Source organism: Carlito syrichta, unplaced genomic scaffold, assembly GCF_000164805.1.
Source record: "Carlito syrichta isolate Samal-C Ts95f unplaced genomic scaffold, Tarsius_syrichta-2.0.1 Scaffold302032, whole genome shotgun sequence".
In the NCBI taxonomy this organism is placed as follows: domain Eukaryota; kingdom Metazoa; phylum Chordata; class Mammalia; order Primates; family Tarsiidae; genus Carlito; species Carlito syrichta.
Genome location: NW_007246128.1, coordinates 263,270 through 283,211, shown reverse-complemented (window position 1 = coordinate 283,211; position 19,942 = coordinate 263,270). Strand labels below are relative to the sequence as shown.

The following is a 19,942-nucleotide window of genomic DNA, read 5'->3' as shown; positions in this document are numbered from 1 at the left end:
GAATGAAGGCAATAACAGTGGAGGAGCTAAGAACATCTATTTTATATAACAGGGGAAGCTGCCTTCATTCTGCAAGTTAGGGAACAGTGCCTTTGACAGGCCACGAAACCCTGGCTTTTCCCATGAGGTGTCTGATAGCTGACAGAGTTTTCAGGAGCACAGTCAATTACAGGAGGAAGTTCAAGGCTTGGGGCCTAGTTTTTCAAGGTTGTACTCATCAACCTCCCTTGCTCTTGACAACCTGCTCCTCCTACTCCCATATTTCTATTTCAGCCGTGGCATGCCCTACCCACCCCATTATAGAAGCCCCAAACTGAAGTCAACAGCTCTTCGGTCTCCACATCCCATATCCAAGTAATCATTCAGGGCTCATGGCTTTCTATCCTGATTATCTGGAGAGCTCACTCATCTTCCTGGTCCCTCCCACACTGCCTGTGCTCAAGCCTTCACCTCTAGTGTCCTTGTGTACCTTCTCCAGGGCCTTCTTTGCTCTGCCATCAGAGTGATTCCTTTCAATGAAGGAATGAATGATCACGTTGCTCCTTGGCTATAAACACTCCTTGGACTCCTACCACTGATTAGGTTTTGAGAAACATGTAAATGAGATGGGAGAAGTGCACTTGGCAGAACTTGAGAGAGGTCATATATTCATCAGGAAATCCATCCAGGTTAGATAGGCATTCATTACTTATTTCCTATACTTATTAGGGAAACTGAATTTTGAGATATTATTTCTTTCTATATTTCCAAACACTATTTTCAAAATAGAACATTCCTAAGAAAACAGAATAAAAAAAAAAGAGTGAAAAAATCCACAATAAGATACCACCTCACACCCATTACTATGACTACCATTAAAAAACAGAAAATCATAAGTACTGGTGAGGATATGGAGAAACTGGGACCCTGTACCTTGGTGGTGCAGCTGCTGTGGAAAAATTAAAGAGAACTATTATGTGATCCAGCACTTCCACTTCTGGACATATACTCAACAGAATTTAACTCGGGGACTCAGATGGATATTTGTACACTCATGTTCCGAGCAGCCTTACTCACAATAGCCAAAAGGTGGAAACAATCCAAGTATACATCAACAGATAAATGGATCAGCAAAATGTGGTATAAACATACAATGGAAAACCACTCAGTCATAAAAAGGAAGGAAATTCAACACATGCTACAGGTGGATGAACCTTAATTAAAGACATCACACTAAGTGAAATGAGCCAGTCACAAAAGCACAAACACTGCATGATTCTACTTATATGAATTACTCAAAGTGGCCTAAATCAAAGAGACAGAAAGCAGAGAGGAGGTTGTTAGGAACTGAGAGGAGGAGGGAATGGGACGTTATTGTTTAATGGGTGCAAGGTTTCAGTTTTGCAAGATGAAAAATGTCCTGGAGATAGGTTGTACAGTAACATCAATGCATTGACACTACTCAACTGTATGCTTAAAATAGTGAGGATGAAGGAAAAATGCCATTCAAAGATGTGGCCCTGGTTACCTACCCCTTGGGGACCTAAAATTCATGGGCAATCATTCTCTAACTAGTTAAGGATGGCTGGAGGCCAGGGAGAAAGAAGGTTTGATGGAGTGCTAAGTGATTTTTATTTGAATTTGTACCAGCGAGTATCACAGGGATAACAGAGACAAAATGTGTCTGTCCACTGAAGCCAGGTAAACAGGGTACGTAATGGTAGGACCAGAACCATCTCCCCAGCCAACTGAAATTCAGTCTAACACAGGTTGCTTCTCCTTGGCCTCTCTGATTGCCTTGGCGAGTTCTGCAGCTGTCTTCTCACCTTTTGCTGGAGGATCCTGAACATGACTGTGAGATTACTCAAATAACTGCAGTGTCCTCTGGGAATTGACCTATACTACAAATATGCATCCCTCTGCATAACAAATCTTGTTCCAATATTTGAAACATCCATGCCCAAAGAAATTAATTTTAAAAACCTTTCCCAAAGGGACCCACATGTCTTACTAAAATTTCATTCTTTACCTATTTGCTGAATTTTTATTAAGCATGCAATGTGAATGATACCTTGAAATGCAGAAAAGAATAAAACAATGATCTCAAAAAGCTTTCTATCAACAGGAAAGACACTCACAGAAGAAGAATTCCAACCCACTCCCAGCCTGTCTTCCCCGTCTCCCCCATCTCAGAAAAGGATGTGCCATCACCTCAGCTGTTTAACTTCAAACCCGGGAATCACCCTTGATGCCACCTTGCTCCATCTCAGTGACTGACACCCAGATACAAGTCACCATTATCTTTCCCATCTACAAAACAAACAGCTTTCCAAATGGTTTCCAAGATACATTCTTCAAATGACTTACATCCTAATATTTGTAATAAGTACATCATGTTACTCTCCTTCCTAAAGAGGGGGGAAAAGTGCCCATGGTTAGTGACCCTATGTCTTACAGGAAAGGCTGAGTGTAGATCACTGTTTGGTTACCTCCTCCTTCCCTCCATCTATTTATAGAGATAGGATCTTACTCTGTTACCCAGGCTGGAGTGCAGTGGTATGACCATAGCTCACTGTATCCTGCAGCCTTAACCTCCTGAGCTCAAGAGATCCTTCAGCCTTAGCCTCCTAGTAGTTAGGACTACAGGGATACGCCACTACACTTGGCTCACTTTCTGGTTCTCAAATGGTTTCAAATTAAAAGGCACCACCACTGGTTAATGAAAGTGGTACCCAGATTCCAGGATTAACTGGGTCCTGAGCCGGGAGACAAATCCAAGCAAGCACTCTTCCTATCACGGAACAATTTAATTAGACAATACAATACTCAACAGTCGAGATCACACTATTTAAATTGAAATTAACACTAAAGACCTACATGTTATATGAAACTGAAAGTAAGCATATGAATGATTCAATCTTAGTCACCATAAAAAGCCATCGTTAAAACCATTGTAAAGGATTAAAGGTCTGCAATAAAACGTGCCTTCCAAATCACTGATCATTCAGTTGCTCTGAGCATGTTCTCACATTCCCAGGGTCTTACTGACACAGCTTATTTCAAGACAGAATTATTTAATGAGTGCAACGTCTCTCAATAACCATGTAACAAGATGGAAATGCTGAATCTGGTAAAGACAAAAGCCAACACAAGGGAGCAAACTGTGGGTGCTTCCAGAAGTCCTGGAAGGAGGGGTGGAGGGCCAGGAGCCTGCAGCCAAGATGGTTTTTGTTTTGTTTTTAAACTCAAGCAAGGTGTGGGATCTGGGCTTCAGCTTGTGGGTCTATAAAATGAGGAGTCAAGAAATGGGGTCAAAGGTCCCTCTTATGATAAGAAAGCAATTCTTCACAGGTGTCAGCTTTCCACAAATCAAAACCCTGACCTCAGTCTTTGTGCACATGCTCAGGGTTCGTGAGAAGTGTCCAGTCAGGGAAGGGGACTATTAGCAATGAACTGGGCCCCCAACTAGAGTAAGGCATACAGTAACGGAGTCAAAGCATGTGTTGGAATCAGATAGACCCAAATGCCTACCACAGCCCTAACTCTGAAACTGTGGGAGATAAATGTATATATTATTTCCCCATATGTAAAATGAGAATAGGGTTGTTTTGAGAATTAAAAGATCATGGGGCTGGGCTCATGGCTCAGTCTGTAATCCTAGCACTTTGGGAGACCAAGGCAAGTGGATTGCCTGAGCCCACGGGTTTCAGATCAGCCTGGGAAACTTGGCAAGACCTCGTCTCTACAATAAATCAAAAATTAGCTGGGCTTGGTAGCACACAACTGTAGTTCCGGCTACTTGGAAGGCTGAGGCGGAAGGATCTCCAGAGTCCAGAAGGTCAACGCTGGAGTGGCTGTGAGTGTGCCACAGCACTCCAGCTTAGGCGACAGAGTGAGACTCCAACTCAAAAAAAAGAAAAGAAGATCATGGATTCAAGGTGTTAGCACAGTGCCTGGTATACAGAAATTACTAAGTAACCAACAGTTCTAGAAGATGTTGTTCTTGGTACTTTTTTTTTCTTTGAGTTGGTATCTCATTCTGTTGTCAAAGCTGAAGTGCAGTGGCACGATCTTGGCTCACCTCAGCCTCGATTTCCTGGGCTCAAGTGATCCTCCCATCTTAGCCTCCTAAGTAGCTAGGACTATAGGCGCATGCCACCACACTGGCTAATTTTTTACTTTTTGTAGTGACTGGGTCATCCTATGTTGTCTAGGCTGGTCTTGAACTCCTGGGCTCAAGCAACCCTCTCGCCCTCGGCCTCTCAAAATGCTGGGATTACAAACATGAGCCACTGTGCCTGGCTCATTGATCTTGTTACTTTTATCTCACTTATTTAGCTATTAGTTTTATCTCTATTATTTTATACAAGATTCTCCTGGTAGGAAAGATAAAATTACGGAAGCTCACAAAACCAAAAAGACCCCCAAAAACTCTGTTATTAGGCCCTTTCCTTATTACTGTCTTTTGACTGATGAAACCACTGAGGACTTGTGCAGTTAAGCTGACTGCCCAAGGTCACCCAGCCACTAAGCCCATTTAAACACTCTCTTTTGTGCCCTCAGCAGACCCCTAGTGTTTGGAAGTAGTGAAGATAATTTCCTGGGCTACTGGATTCCCTAAGAATAAAGGCTGCCTCTGTTATTACAAATCACTTATAAAACGAGATAAATGTGCGCTAAGCCAAAGGGATCGTGCACTGAGTAATCAAAGTGCCAACTCTAAAATATTAGACAGTTATGAAAATGATAATGAAGCTGTAACGGCCCTTACTAAAATGCTTATTATACTGTTAAGCAAAAAATCAGAAAATGCAATCCCTTTTATGCTGTGATTATAACTAAGTAAAATTATGCACATGTATAGCAAGGGCTGGAAAGGAACTTGCAAAATGACAACGGCTGATTTGATAAGGAGGTGCAGTGGCAGAAGGTCTATTTTTATCTCATGACTATAATGGAGTTGGCACAATAAACGGCACAGTGTTGACAGCCACAGAGAGGGAGACACTGCTGTTTACTCACCCGGGGTTATACAGCATGACTGCGGACAGGTTCTCACAGGACTTCGAGAGGTCAGTCATGGACAAGCTGAAGGAGGACAGAAGGCCACTCTAAAAGCAGACATAGGGTGGAGTGGTTACCTTAGTGGGTAAGAAAGGCCATTGCCCCCGACACTGCTTCCAGTATGTGAGAAACAAGGAGGGGCATACTCTCCTAACTAATGCACATGACACTTAATTGGTCTATTTGAGGAAAGCAGACCAGGGACAGCCAAACCCTGATGCATCTCAAACCCAAACTCCTAGCCAAACAAGGCAGGGCCCTGGCATTTTAGGACTGGGGAGATTCACCAGGAATTTCATAGTCCAGTTGGTCTCCTAGCCAGTTAAAGTCAAAGAAAGGGGTCCTGGCATCTGTCACCCTCCATCACCTGCAGGCAGCAGTGTCCTGTTATCAGCTGCACTCACACCACATGAGCAATAAAGATGAAGGTGGGAGAAGTTACAGGAGACCAAAATGCTAAGAGCCTGACCTATTTTACTTCCATGGGAAGCTATGGGCAAACATATTTTCTTCCCACTGTTGCTCTGAAGCTGCATACCAAAAAGGAACCTCTGGGGAGACCCTGGGCTGCAACAGATAAGAGGTTTCACTGGCTGGAACGCACAGTCCTGGAGAAGGTTGGAGGTTTCCGTTTTCTCCTCATTTCCCATCTGAGGCGGGCAGCCTTCACAAACAGAGGCAGAGACGAGAGGCTGTATAGCTCAGGGGTCTAAAATAAATTTCCAGGGTGAAAGTTAGGGCTGCAGCCCTAGCTCTCCACCTGCTGGCTACAGGACAAGTCAGGGAGCATCTCTTTTGGTCTGTTTCTCATGATTATCTGTAACATGGGGGCAGTAACAACTGCTACATAGATAAAATGGTAGAATACATGCAGAAGTTCAGCACCATTTCTAGTTCACAGAGTGTCAATTGTATTCTTTATCTATCTCAGGTCCAATTGATGTCCCTCAGCAGATTTCTTTCTTTCTCAATTCTTCCCTTCCTTCTCTGGTCCTTAGCCCGCCTCCCCATTTAGCACATAAAGTGCCCTCTAGGGGTCCCCTTCTAATCAAGCCCACGTCTCTGCCAATTGTCCTAAGCTCACACCTGCACTGCCTCCCTCCCCAATGGAGAATTCAATTTACTAAGATTCTGGATGAACGTGATTCCAATATTGGGTTGATTCCTAAGAGAGATGCTGATAAGCGGAAGTCACGCTCCACTAATGCAAAAGGATGCCCAATTCCTTTGTGGGAGAGGCAGAAGGGTAAGAGAAGAATCTAGAAGGAGGAGTATCTTCTTGCCTGCTCTGGACTTTACTTGCTTGCTGTCTAATCATCTGCTGGAAACAAACTCCCTAGAACCAATCCTGGTTACAGAATTGCTTTTCCAGTGGATCTGTACCCCAGGAAGTCACCTCCCCATATCCCCCCACTCTGGATCAGAGGTTCCCTCCTAGAGAGGCCGTGTTGCTCACCTTCCTCTTCTCCCTGAGCTTGGCAGCTTCCTTCGGATGGTTAAAGCGAAACATGTTGGTTCTCCCCAAAAGTATCACAGCACCTGAGAACATACAAAAGCATTAATGAATTTACATAAGCAGTTTGGTCAGTTGGCAACATCCTAACATGGAATTCTACAACTGAAATGTAATATCCAGTGTATCATGAAATCATGAGGAAAAGCCTTAGTCCCAAAAGTCCGCTTACTTAAGCCTATTTTAAATCTGCAAATACTTTTATTTTTATAGTTGTGTGTCACAATACTCATACTCATAATACCCTAGGCAGATGTGATGCATCTAAGCATTACAACGTATTATAAGATTTAAAATTTAATCGACACATAATTAAGCTTTTGATTATTTGGGAGGGAAAGAAACCAGTTCTCCAAAGAGACGTAATATCAAGTAAAGCTTATGGTCATAAATTGAGGAACATTTATTAATGCTGATAAAAGTAGAAATCACAAAGAAAAGTGCTTTCAAAAGAAAACATGCTGAAATTGGTGGAGTACAAGTAACTATTACTAAAATCCCCCTCAGAATTTTTCAGGAAGGAAATTGTATACGTGTATGGTCTATTTCCAAGCAAAAGTATTGCTTCTTGTCAAAATTCTGCTCATTTAGATGAACACAATAGACACACAAGAAAAGCTCCTTTTGACTGACCAGAGTCCTCTTTATTCAGAAAACAACTGCACAAGAGGCAAAGGAATCCAAGGTAAATGCCAAGGACAACAAAGTGATGAGAGGAGGCAAATTTCAGCTTGATTAAACAAATAAATAAATCCTTTCTAAGGTCAGAGCTGTCCAAAGCCAGGGTAGGTATGTGGAGGGCAGTGAGCTCCTTGTCACCAGAGATATGTAAGAAAAGTGGTATTGCAGAAGAGATTCACTATCCTATATGGTCCCATCTACACGAGTCTGCCTCAGGACAGACCTCCATGTTCAGTCTTCGCCTGGAAAAATACTCAGTGAAGACAAGACACATAAATTGGAAGAACGACATGTGTGTGACTAAGCATATAGCATCTAAGTAAGTGATGAGTGCAGGCTGGAGTAGCCGAGGACACACTTCCACACTAAGGACCTAAGCTGGATCTCACTGTACAACCAGAGAGCAAGATGAGGTGTTCCACATGGGTAGCTGCAGGGAGAGGCTAAGCCTCAGACAGGAGAACAGCCTGCTATGTTTGGGATGGAGGAGAGGCAAGTCTACCCACACTATAGGGTGTCTGAAACAGCAGCAAGAACCAGTACTGGATAGATGAAGTAGAAACAGGCTATGCAGACTTGGATCCAGGATACAGAGTTTTGACCAGAGGTCACGCATGGGTGGCCATGGAAAAAATTCAACCCACAGAGGAGTTTTCTGTGTTTCCCACAATGTTTAAGAAACAAGACTTTTTTTAGTTGATAAAAACTCAAAATCTGGAGATTTCACATAAAAATCTGGGTATCCTTCCAGCATCTCTTCAAAAATTGTAAGGCATGCTATCAATAGATCTTTGTTGCCACTTGTCAAAAATTCCTGGGCTGCTGATGGTGTCCTCTGGGCAGGGCACATGCCCTGGGTTGACCACAGTTACCAGTCTTGTGTAGTATCTTCTTCACCTGGACTCTGCAGGTAATATCATAATCCTGGATGATTATTTGGGAGCTTCAGGCCAGCATGTCTACCTGCCTACCTGACATACGGTCTCAGATATCTCAGGAGAGTTTCAAATTCAATATGACTAAAACCTAACTGGTTTAAATAATAACTACAGGGAGCAATTGAAGGGGTAGTTTTAATGGTTGTCATTATTTAGCAGAAATGGAGTCACTATGAAAAGGAGAAGACAGCTTGAGGCATCCTGGAAGGGGAGCAGTGGGTATTATCTACTCGACAATGTGCTTATCCCCCTTAAGTAAAATTGCATTTGTATTTTTTCCAAGTATGAAAAGGAACCATTACCATAATTTTAAAAGGTGTCTCCCTTGCCTTTTATGACTAGGACTTGGAAATGTGTGCTGCACCAAAAGTCAAAAGTTAAGCAGCCATGTCTATGATATAGGTATATTTAATGCTCTTAAACTTACATTAGAGATTAATAAGGCAATCGCCTTCCAGGTGTTAATTACATCTCCAATTTTTTTTCTGTTAATCAAATGCCCAGCCATGCAAGTTGAAAAATGCTAAAATATGTTAATAGAAAAATAAGATGGTATTTCAGAGACATAGTTCAGATTGTACCAAATCGCTGAAAATTATCTTGCCACCCATGTTATTTGCCTGAAATACACAGAAAGTCCTTAAGGAGTTATGAAAGACAGCAAAACTACCTGTGACAATTCATAGTTCCCCTCTAAATACTGTGAGACTGCTGCCTGGTTCCAACAATGCTGGTTTCCTTCCCTTTTCTCTACTGTGTCCCATTACTCAACAAACCTACTGAATTTCAGAATTTGCTTCATTTTTGCATGATGTCACTGTCATTCATTCAGCATATACTAAATGACCACTTACTGCTTACTAGTCACTAGGATATACACTGGGGATACAGACTTGAGCAAGTCAGACATATTCCTTGCCCTTATAGAGCTAAAAAAAAAAAAGGTTGAAGAGAGAGGTAAATAATCAAATAATTCCACAAATAAATGCAAAGCTGCAACTGAGGAGAAGAACTCAGGACTCAAAGAGCAAAAAAGGGAATTTATTGTAGAAGAAAAGTTGGGAAGGAACACCCGTAAGGGAGGTGGTGCTTAAGACAAGCTCTGAGGGTGAGCTAGGGAGAGTGTCATGTGTAAAGGTCCTATGTCAGAAAAAAAGCAATGATGAGAAGGAAGAGAGGGAGGAGGAGAAGGAAGAGAGTAAGGAAGATGCAACAATGAGTGATTAGAAGAAGTCATAGGGCTGTAGTAGAGGGAACAAGGAAGAATACTGCACAAGGTAATGGTTACGGGAGAGGGAGAAAGTGAACCCCATCAAGTCTTTCAGGATATACAGTAAAGAATATTTGTGTTTTATCCAGTTGCAATACAAAGACATTGAAGGGCTTTGTGCAGCAGTGTAATATGATAAGATTTCAGTTTCAGAAACATCACTCTTGTGATGGCAAATGAAGAATGACCAAAGGGTTCAAGAGCAGATGTGAACAGATAAGCTAGGAGGCTACTGCAGTGGTCCAGGTGAGATGATGATGGCTAAGGAGTGGGCAATGGGCTAGTGAAGGAGAAAGGGAACAAATCTGGAAGATATTTAGCAGAAAAACATCAACAGGATTCAATGATGGACTAAATACAGTAAGGAGAAGGTGGGTAAGGAGGATGATGCCTGGGTTTTGAAGGACTGCATAAAAAGTCAGACAGGAGTCTTCCACACAGACTGAGAACACTGGAAAAGGGACAAGATGGGGCAGGAAACAAATGCAAGTTGGTTTTAGACATAGTGAATTAGAGATGCCCTTGGCAAATGAAAACATGGGTCTGAAGCTCTAAAATAAAAGCCTGGAATATTGATCTATCTCACCTGCCTACCTACTTACTTACCTAATATCTGCGTGCGTGCATGCATGTGTGTGTGTGTGTGTGTGTGTGTGTGTGTATACGTGTGTGTATGTATGTAGGGTGAGAGAAAAAAAGAGAGAATTCCTTATCTAAAGTTCTTGGGACAAGAAGAGTTTGGGAGTTCTGCTTCCTTTTGGATTTTGGAATACCTAAATATAGATAATAAGATATCTGGGGGATGAGTCCCAAGCTTGAACACCAAAATCCATTTATGGGTCATATACACTTTATACACATAATCATGAAAGTAATTTTACATAATATATTTTTAAATAATGTTGTGTACAAAAAAACTGCCGGAAAGCAAAAATGTCACTATCTCAGTCACCCATGTGGACAATCTGTGGCTGCTTGGTATCACCATCATTCCTGACTATGAATGTATGTGCTACTGATAACCAATCATTTTCTTGAACTTACTCATGCCTAACTGTATAATAGTAAAAAAATATGACGTACCATTTATGCACTGAAACAGTAATGTACCTATCAGCACAGTCGCATCACCAGAATACCTGCATCAGCTGGCAGATGACAGCAGTAACAAGCAGCAAGCTTGCAGTCAACACCTGAGATGCTGTGTTTTGCATACAAGGTCATGGACACTGAATGTTATGTTTTTTAGAAGAGAAGAAGCATCAGAAGTAGTCAAGAGATCGAGAAGTGGGTCCTCTGGGGATGAAGACGTGTTCTGCTGGATGCCTTTTTAAAATGTTCCCTCCAGAGTCATCTGTCTCTTCACAGGTCTCTCTTTGATTTTAAGAGCTGATGTGATTTATTGTTCTGTTATGAATGCACATTGCTCTAGTCCTTCAATAAGTCCATCACACATTATCACCATCATCTATAGGCAATTTTTCTGCAACATTCACAACATCTTCATCATCACTATCATCATCACCACCTTGATTCAGAATCGTTTCAGCTATTTCATCACCAGACAATGAATAAACAACTGGAGCCTCATTATTGATGTTAAGAACTTCTTCAATATCTTCTTCCAGCTTACTGATGGACTCTGAAGGAATATTTTTCATATACGCAAGGAGGTCAGATGTCATTTTTTCTCATTTGACCTACGGAATCCTTGAAAGTCACCACTTTATCGTCATGACTGAACATAGTCACAGGCCAGAAGTTGAACCAGGTGTGCACAAGGGTGACTTTAGTCACTGTGCTCCAAGAGTCGGCAGTGGCATATACAGCATACCTCATGCTAAACTTCTTTTGAAAACCTTCAAGAAAAGTGTTTTGATATTTACTCTTTATTGATCTAAGGTTACCCCCATCACATGGCTGAATTAATAAAGTTACATTTAGGGGAAATCGCATGGCATAAACACGAGTTTTTATGAGAATTTCAGTTGGAGAATGAGCAAAAAAATTGTCAAGGAATCACAAAATCTTGTTGTCACCCTCTAGCCTATACATATATGTATGTATATATACATACATATACATATATATATGTGTATGCATGTGTGTATGTTTGAAAGTCATCACTAATAAATGAAACCACAGGGATGGGAAAGAAACCCAAGGACAGAATAGAGAGGTAGAGAAGAGGACCTAAGATGGGGTATCTTGAGGAATGCTAATCATTAATGGCCAAGTAGAAGATGAACTTGAAAAAGAAGAAGGGGCCAACAGAGAGAGAGAAAGAAATTCTCAGGAGTCAAGAGAAGGCACGGTCAACAACACAGAATGCTTCTTAGAGATTCACTAAGATGAAAATATCAGCAAACACCACTGGAGTGGTGGCACGAGGGCACAGTGGCCTTAGTGAGAGCTGTCTTGGTAGAGGCCAGATGCCAGAGGGAAGGGATTGAGTAGTGCATGAGAGGCAAGGCTATGTAAATCTACTGAGTGCAGACAACTCGTTCAAGAAGGCTATAAATGAAAAGAAGACAGAGTTGGTAGCAGCCAGAGAGGCATGATAGATCCTACAAGATATTTTATTTTGTGTTTGTTCAAAGAAAACTTATGAATATACTTAAAAAGCAATAAGGGAACAGGGGAATGAATGAATGAATGAATGAAACCTGGAAAGTGTGTCCTGCCTGGAAATCTTAGATGTTTGAATCTTAGATGTTGAAGTCACTGCTTATCCTCCCCAGAATTCTTTCCTCATCTAGACATCAAACTGGATAAGTTCTAAGGTTCCTTCCACATCGCAAATTCTTTTTAACTATAAACTTCTTGATCTGAGGTTAGTGTGATTAATCACAGCAGATGGACTTTTTATGATAAACTTAATTCATAATTTTGAGAGTATGTCTAAACCTCCTTGAAACAGACGATGGCTTCTTTGAGATTATTTCAGAGCTTGTTAAATACCTGAAGACAGAAAAATTCCAACTGATCTTAAAAAGGAATGAAGGGAAAATGACATTGTAAAAGGGGAGACAAAGGCATTTGTTAAAGAAAAGCAAAGTTTCATTTAAATCTCTGTGAATTGCGAGACCAGTGAATGCTGGTTTCACATGAGAATTTTTAATTTAATATTTCAAGTAAGCTTTTAAAAAACCTTGTAAACATTTCTAGTGATTTCTAAGGAGTACAGGACAATAATCATTAGTATCACCCTTAATTACCCTCCTCAATTTTTATGAGATTTTTCTGATTCTGCTGCTGTATATTATTTGTATAAACCAACATATTTTTCCCTATTAAATGTTGTCATGTGAATGCCTATTTCTGAGGTGATGATACACTAATTATTTCATTCTGGATTACAATTAATACAAATATATGAGATGACTGTTTTCCCAAAAGTGCATGTTCCACAGCTTAGAGGCCACTGTGGCAATAAAAATGGAAGGTCCTTTGTAATTCTGCCTCTGGGCTCCTAGCTCTGCACGTTAACTACTTTAGAAAGTATCTCCCGGCTCCCCCCACACTCACACAGACAGGCTATAATGCATTACTAAAGCATGCTCAGTGAAAGAGAGGTTTTCATTTTAGATGTGACAGTTGGAAAAGCCAAACTCTGCCAGGAACATGTAATTTTCTGAAATGGTATTGAATGAGAGGTTGAAACGAGGAAGGCCAGGTAAGAGTCTGATTTTATTGCCTGATTCAAACAAAAAGGAACTTGCCTGTGTGTGATCATTTTCTTTCCTATTTAAAATGTTTATTTATATTAAAATAAGTTATGATGATGGTGCCATTTGAGAACCTGATAAAAGGAAGTCTAATTTCCACAAACAGATGCCAGTACTCAAGAACAGATTAAGTAATATGGCCTAGGGTCTTAAACTTGGTGACAGATTTTATTACTTAGTACACTAGAATTATAGTCATTTTCCTCTATGTCAAAAATGACTTCAGATATCTACATAGGGAAGATTAAGATCTGACATGGTGTTTGTGGTGGGTAAGAAAATTTCCCATAAATATCAAAGAAATTCAGGCTAGACACACGTCTCAGTGTAGATGATGGGCTTGGGAATGAATGATAGGCACATGGTGTTAAAGGCAGCAGGAGTCAGTATCAGGACATGCCATCAGATCACCAATGAGTATTTCTGAAGTGTATAACTGCACATGACACCTTACCAAAACCATATAGGCTCCTTCTCTTCCTTTTCAATGCTTACAATTCAAATATAGATTTACAATTTCCTGCTTTAGATAAGTCACTTCAACACCCATTTACCCTTAGTAAAGTGAAAATTGCACACTGAGATTCTGGGACTCTAGAGAAGAAAGAAAATTGATTTTCAATCTTTGCTATTGAGATTTCTAGCCAAATAATCCATCAAGAATGATTTGCTCAACTGTGTGCCTGAGTTGAGTGTAGAACTTTGGAAAATTCAAGATGTACCAGTTCCAACCCTAAAGACATTTTTAGATATGTGTGTGGGTGAGCCAGGGGGTGAGTAGGAGCTAATTTTTTTCTTCTTAAAATCTCATGAGAGAAACAAAAAAAGAGTACAGATGGTCCCCAATTTACACTGGGTCTGATTCTTCAACTTTATGATGGTATGGAAGCGATGTGCATTCAGACTTGTAGTCAATAAATTACATGAGATATTCAATACTCTATTATAAACCAGGCTTTGTGTTAGATGACTCTCTCCAACTGTAGGCCAATGTCAGTGTTCTGAGCATGTTTACAGTAGGTGAGGCTAAGCTATGATGTTTAGTAGGTTAGTATATTAAATGCATTTGTGACTTTTGATATTTTCAACTTATGATGGGCTTATCAGGATGTAACCCCATCATAAGTCAAAGAGCATCTGGTTATGAAATCGTTCAGTCCTTCTGAAAGAAAATGTAGAAAGTGTGAAATGATTAGAGGGCAATTCAAGACAGAAGATAGTCACATGATGAATTCCAAAGTACCGAATGGAAGCCATTATACAACCAGTCACACCATTAGTAACTTCTCGCCATCCATCTCAGTAGTTCATATTTTTGTTAGCAACTACTTACTCACTGTCAGTAACAATGTCAACTGTTCATTTATAGGCTACTACATACTCCAATATCCTACTGTTCCTTTCAAAATAGTTCTTACAAAACGCCTTCCTTCTCCCTCATCCCTCAGCTCCAACAGTCTCTTACCTTCAACCCCTTTTCCGTGCTGTTCATCTACAAGTCTTCCTTCAAGCTAAACCCACACTGCATTGTCCTTCAGCACTCAGCCTGTATTGTTCACCTACTGAGTGGTGGATCACTGACTACCTTTTACCTTCCACAGAAAATTCATGCAGCCAGTCTAGGACTTAAGAGCCCTATGACCTGCCAATAATTCAACAGCCTAGGCCTCACTACTCTTACTTCTCATCCCCAACCTTTCTAGTCTTAGCCATTTCTTTATTACACACTTCGGTCAGAGTATGTCTAAGTCACTTTTCAACATGTGCCATTAGGATAAAAACATTCTTTCACTTTGGAGTTCAACTTTGGGTGAATTCCCCCCTTTCTAGTCATCTAAAGTCACCCTCTAAGAGGAGTTTAGTTCTTCAAAAGCTGGAACAAGCACCGTCCATCCTGTCTCTCACACTGAATGTAGCTACAGCCTGGAGAGAATGCATGCAGCAGTTGTTTGAGGGCCCTGGAAAGTAGATGGTTGCAGGTATATTGAAGAAGACCAGGATTCAAAGCACCACTGAACTAGCAGTGATTTTTTTTCCAGTGTTGTTTTGTTTGGTTTTGTTTTCCAGTGTTTCCTGGCTTGATCTAGGAAGAAACCCCAAAATAGACATCAATACAAAAGAGAGAACATCAGGAGAAGCCTTCTAGTTCAGGTTAAAGGAGGGGCAGAGGGATACTTGGCAGCAGTGGTGGCAGCAGGGAGCCCATGAGAAAGGGGAATATTTATCTCCAATCAGAGGAGCTGTGGTTCCCCCAAGAGGGTAGAGCAGATTCCTGTTCCTTTAATTTTTCTTTCTCTATCGCTTCTTGACCCTGGACATGAGCACATGCACAGGAAGTACATGAAAGAGTGGAATAAATAAAGTTTTAGGTTTCCAGCTGGAGGACAGAAAAGGAGAGACCCAAGGGAACTGAAAAGTGTTCAGGAGATGGTAAAGAGAGAAATGTTTGAGAAAGTGTCCTCATGGAGTTGTTTACTAGTTCCTGGGCTCACCCCACCTGTACATACAGAATCTGATCCTCACTGGCATGCTAAGACCTTGAGAAGTGAACTAAGAGACCACTGCCCAGGTCCCAGCTTGACTAATGGCTGGCTAGTTCATGGCAGGTGGGGCAGTACCGCAAAGGCACTGAGCACTGATGCAGCCTTAGAACTGCAGACACAACCCACAGAGGCTCACTGTAGCTCATGGCCTAGATTCACCAGGCAAACAGCTAAAACACAGAGTATAAATAATCCCCATGGGATTTAAACAAGACCCAGAATCTTACAATATAAAATTCAAAATGTCTAGGATACAATCCAATATTATTGTTCAGCATAAGATCTCAACTTGTGTGGCAAAAAACAATCAACAGATGCTAATGCTGAGATGACAGAGATGTTCGAATTATTTGACCAAGACTTTAAATCCACTGGGGAGGCAGGCTCAATAGAAGCCCAAATATCATCATCATGCAATATACTCATGTAACAAACTTGTACATGTACCCCTTAAATCTAATTATTTTAAAGACAGGGTTTCCTTCTGTTGTCCAAATTAAAGTACAGTGGTGTGACTATAGCTAACCGCAGCCTCAAACTCAAGCAGTCTTCCTGCCTCAGGTTCCTGAGTAGCTGAGACTACAGGCACACACCATTGCCCAGGCTGTGTGCATATGTGTGTAGAGACAAGATCACACTTTGTTGCCCACACTGGTCTGGAACTCCTGAACTCAAACAATCCTCCCACCTCAGCCTCCCAAAGTGCTGAAATTGCAGGTGTGAGCCACCACGTCCTGCCTAAAATAAAATTTTAAGAAAATACCTTAAACAAGCTACTATAAAAATGCCCCAATAATTGTTTCAACACTTGAAATAAATGGAAAAATAAACATTTCAACAAATAAAAGATATAAAGAAGAATCAAATATCAAAACTGAGAAACACAGTAACCAAAATGTAAAAAACTCATTGGTTGGGTTCAAAAGCAAAATGGAGATGACAGAAAAAGTCAGTGAACTTGAGTGCAGATCAACTGAGATTATCCAATCTGAAAAGCAAAGAGAACAATTTACCAAGAAACAAAAATAAGTAAAGAGAGCCTCAGAAAATTATAAGACAATAATAAAATATCTAACTTATATTTAATTGAAGACCCAGGATGAGAGAGGAAAGAATATAGTGCAGTATAAAAGTTTTTGTTTAACAAATAATGACTGAAAATTTCCCAAATCTAGAGAAAGACATATGCCCGTGAATTCAAGCAGGTTAACTCCGAGAAAACCAAAACTCAAGCAGGTTAATTCCAAGAAAACCATGCCAAGACACATTGTAAAGCCACCATGTGAGATGTAAAGCTGAAGATGAATTTAAAAAGGAGAAGGCCAGGCGCAGTAGCTCACATTTGTAATCCCAGCACTTTGGGAGGCCGAGGCGAGAGGACTGTCTGAGTCCAGGAGTTCAACACCAGCCTAGGCAACTTGGCAAGGCCTCGTCTCTTAAAAAAAAAAAAAGAAAGAAAGAAAAAAGGAAGAGAGATCAAGAAAAACAGATGTGATGAGCCAAACAAGAGAAGAAAGAGGTTAAAGAGATTGACAAATGGTTGTCTTGTGTGTTGAAGTCTGAAGTCTGGGGCACCAATACACTAACTCCAGTGTGATTAGCTTGGTCAGCTGCTGTGATACTCAAGCATGCATCAGAATCACAGATATAAAATCCAGATTGCTGAGCCTCATCCCTAGATTTCCTGATTCAGTAGGTCTAGGATGTGGCCTAGGAATTTGCATTTCTAACAAGCTCCCAGCTAACGCTGATGTTGATGACACATTTTGAGAACTGCTAGTTTTGGGTATAGTCTTTTAAGCATGGTTAGGGTTTTGGACATTCAAAAATATCTGTTGAATCAGCTCATATACCAGTGATGGGTGTCAAATGTTTGGGTCTTTAATTTAAGGAAGACATAAAATGAGTGCTTAGGGGCAAGTGAAGGTGAAGAATAGAGTAGGGAGAAGATACTGATATCTACTGACTTTCTGTAGTGCATAAAAGGTCTCTGCCACTAACTGGATACCTTGGCTAAACTGCTGGGAGATTATTCTCCTTTCTAGTTCCACTAAAATTCTTTTTTAATTTGTCACTGAACAACTTCAGCAGCCCTCTAGCAGATGAAAATTTTATCAAAGTCTTCTCAGCTTCACTCCACAGACAATCATCTGTTCCCTCTTTCTGAGTACTTGAATAGATACAAATATATTTTGGCACTCAAGCATAACATATTCAAATGCACCTAAGTATAAATTTCCCAGATGCCATTTCTATAGTGCTTCTAAAAAGAGAGATTAACATTCAATGGATCTGACAAACCACCAAGAAGACCAAAGAAGTCCACTTACTTGAATGGAAAAATTAATTACATTTAACAACTATCAGCTCTGAAATAACCCATTATAAGAAAAAGAAAAAATAATAATTGAAAGAGCAAAAAGTCAAAATAAAGCAACTTTAGTCAGCAGCTTATTTTAACCCATCCTCTAATGACTAAGGGAGACAAAACTGGTTTACCAGAGGTAGTCACTGATGATTGTTTTATAACCCTCCCCCAGCATGCTTTGTACTGATTACCTTTCTGTCTAAAGTGTTTGTCTTTCTGCCATGAAGAGCCAAGCTGACATAATCTACTGTGATCAGCCCTTCATGACCTACATGACATAGACCGCCACCCTATCACCATGGCAACAGTTCCTTGGCTTACCTGCCCCCTTTGTGATATAAAACAGACCACCACCCCATCACCATGGCAACCTGCCCCTCCAAAGGTAAACTTTAAAAGCATTCAGTCTCAAGTACTTGCCATCATGTTTCCTTCATATGCCTAGCCCCATTTTCCCCCGTGAGAAGTAAATTCACCCTCTCTCTCTCACTCTCCAATCTGCTTTCTAAATAAACTATCTTTCCTAATCTAATTTCTGTGAAATTCTTTGCATCAACCTATGGCACTGCCACTGACCTAACAATAATAATTAAAATAAGAGATAATAGTTCCTCGCGATTACAGGATAAATGCTGAAATACTTTTTGAATTACAACTAGACATCATGGCCAAATTCATATGCTTTCTTCTCTAACAACTGCCTCCTCTTTCCTTGGAGTTTTTCTATGAAATCATGGGAGGGAGGGGAACTGAGCTTTGAAGAACACACCAGTCGAAGAGCATGTTAGATATAACACTCCATACCCCCATACACTGTTTCTAGAAGAACTCAAAAAGAAAGAGGAGAAAAACTTGATATGCCAGGCTTTCGGTAACATACATCATATACCTCATCACAATTAATGCTCACAATACTAGCCAAGGTTTTCCATTTTAGTAGGACACTACTACCAGATGAAAACATTTCTTGTTATTTAAGGCAGGTGAAACAGTTTATGCAATCTGACAGAAGGCAGTTAACTGACAAAGGTAAAGAATCTGCCCTGATAGTGACAAGCTGCTAAATTTAGATAAATTTCCTATTAGTTGGCATTTACGTGTGTGTTAAGTAATTTAGACAAGGAAGTGGTAATTACTACCAGTGTTTTTTAATGGGACAGCCTAACACATTTCCAGATGAATAGCAATGTACGAAAAAAAAAAAAGAAAGAAAAGAAAAGAGATCACTAAATACCAAATATCAGCAATAAATTGGAAACTGGCAGTGAAAAGGTAGGAAGCTGCTGGTATAGCAGGGTAAACCAGGAATCTAGTCAAGTGTGGAGTTAATACAGTTAGAAATCATTGTGACTTGAGTTACCATCTACCTACATTCTGTGTTCTTAACACCTTTTCCTTCTACCAAGGGAAATGCTACTTAGATCTGCTCTAAAGGTCTCTTTCTGTTATGCCTTGCATGGATCCAGTCCAGTAAAATCCATTTTGAGGACCAAGAGACAGTCAGGAAGGAGCCTAGCAAAATAACCATTTCAGTTAACCAGAAACTTGGATGAGGACAACAGGTGTGCAAGACCAGGATTACCTAGACTTCATGATTGGCTGCAGGGATGATCACGCCTGGATTGAAGAGTTAAAGAGATGAAATAGTACACACATTATTAAGTTATAACTATTCAAGGTGCAGAGAAATAAAGCATGAATGTGAGCATGAATGATAATGAAAGGTCTGCTGTAACTTTTTTTGGAGGGGAGGTTAGGGGTGGAGACTGATCCAGTATGGCAGCTATATAGCTACCCAAGATTCAACTTCAAGATAGCCACCATCTGATAATTCAGAAGATTTGACTTTGTAGATGTT

General features: G+C 40.5%; 1 protein-coding gene across 3 annotated transcripts in view; it reads right to left on the bottom strand.

Annotated features, from left to right (window-relative positions):
* Window positions 1-19,942, bottom strand: part of KIF16B (kinesin family member 16B) — a 292,796-nt gene that overhangs the window by 132,943 nt on the left and 139,911 nt on the right. For all 3 annotated transcript variants that reach the window (XM_008055925.1, XM_008055926.1, XM_021711308.1), the window contains exons 16-17: window positions 6,500-6,582; window positions 5,002-5,090 (exon numbers count right to left, since the gene is read on the bottom strand). In XM_008055925.1, coding sequence (XP_008054116.1) covers window positions 5,002-5,090; window positions 6,500-6,582 — 172 coding nt within the window. The remainder of the gene's footprint in view (window positions 1-5,001; window positions 5,091-6,499; window positions 6,583-19,942) is intronic.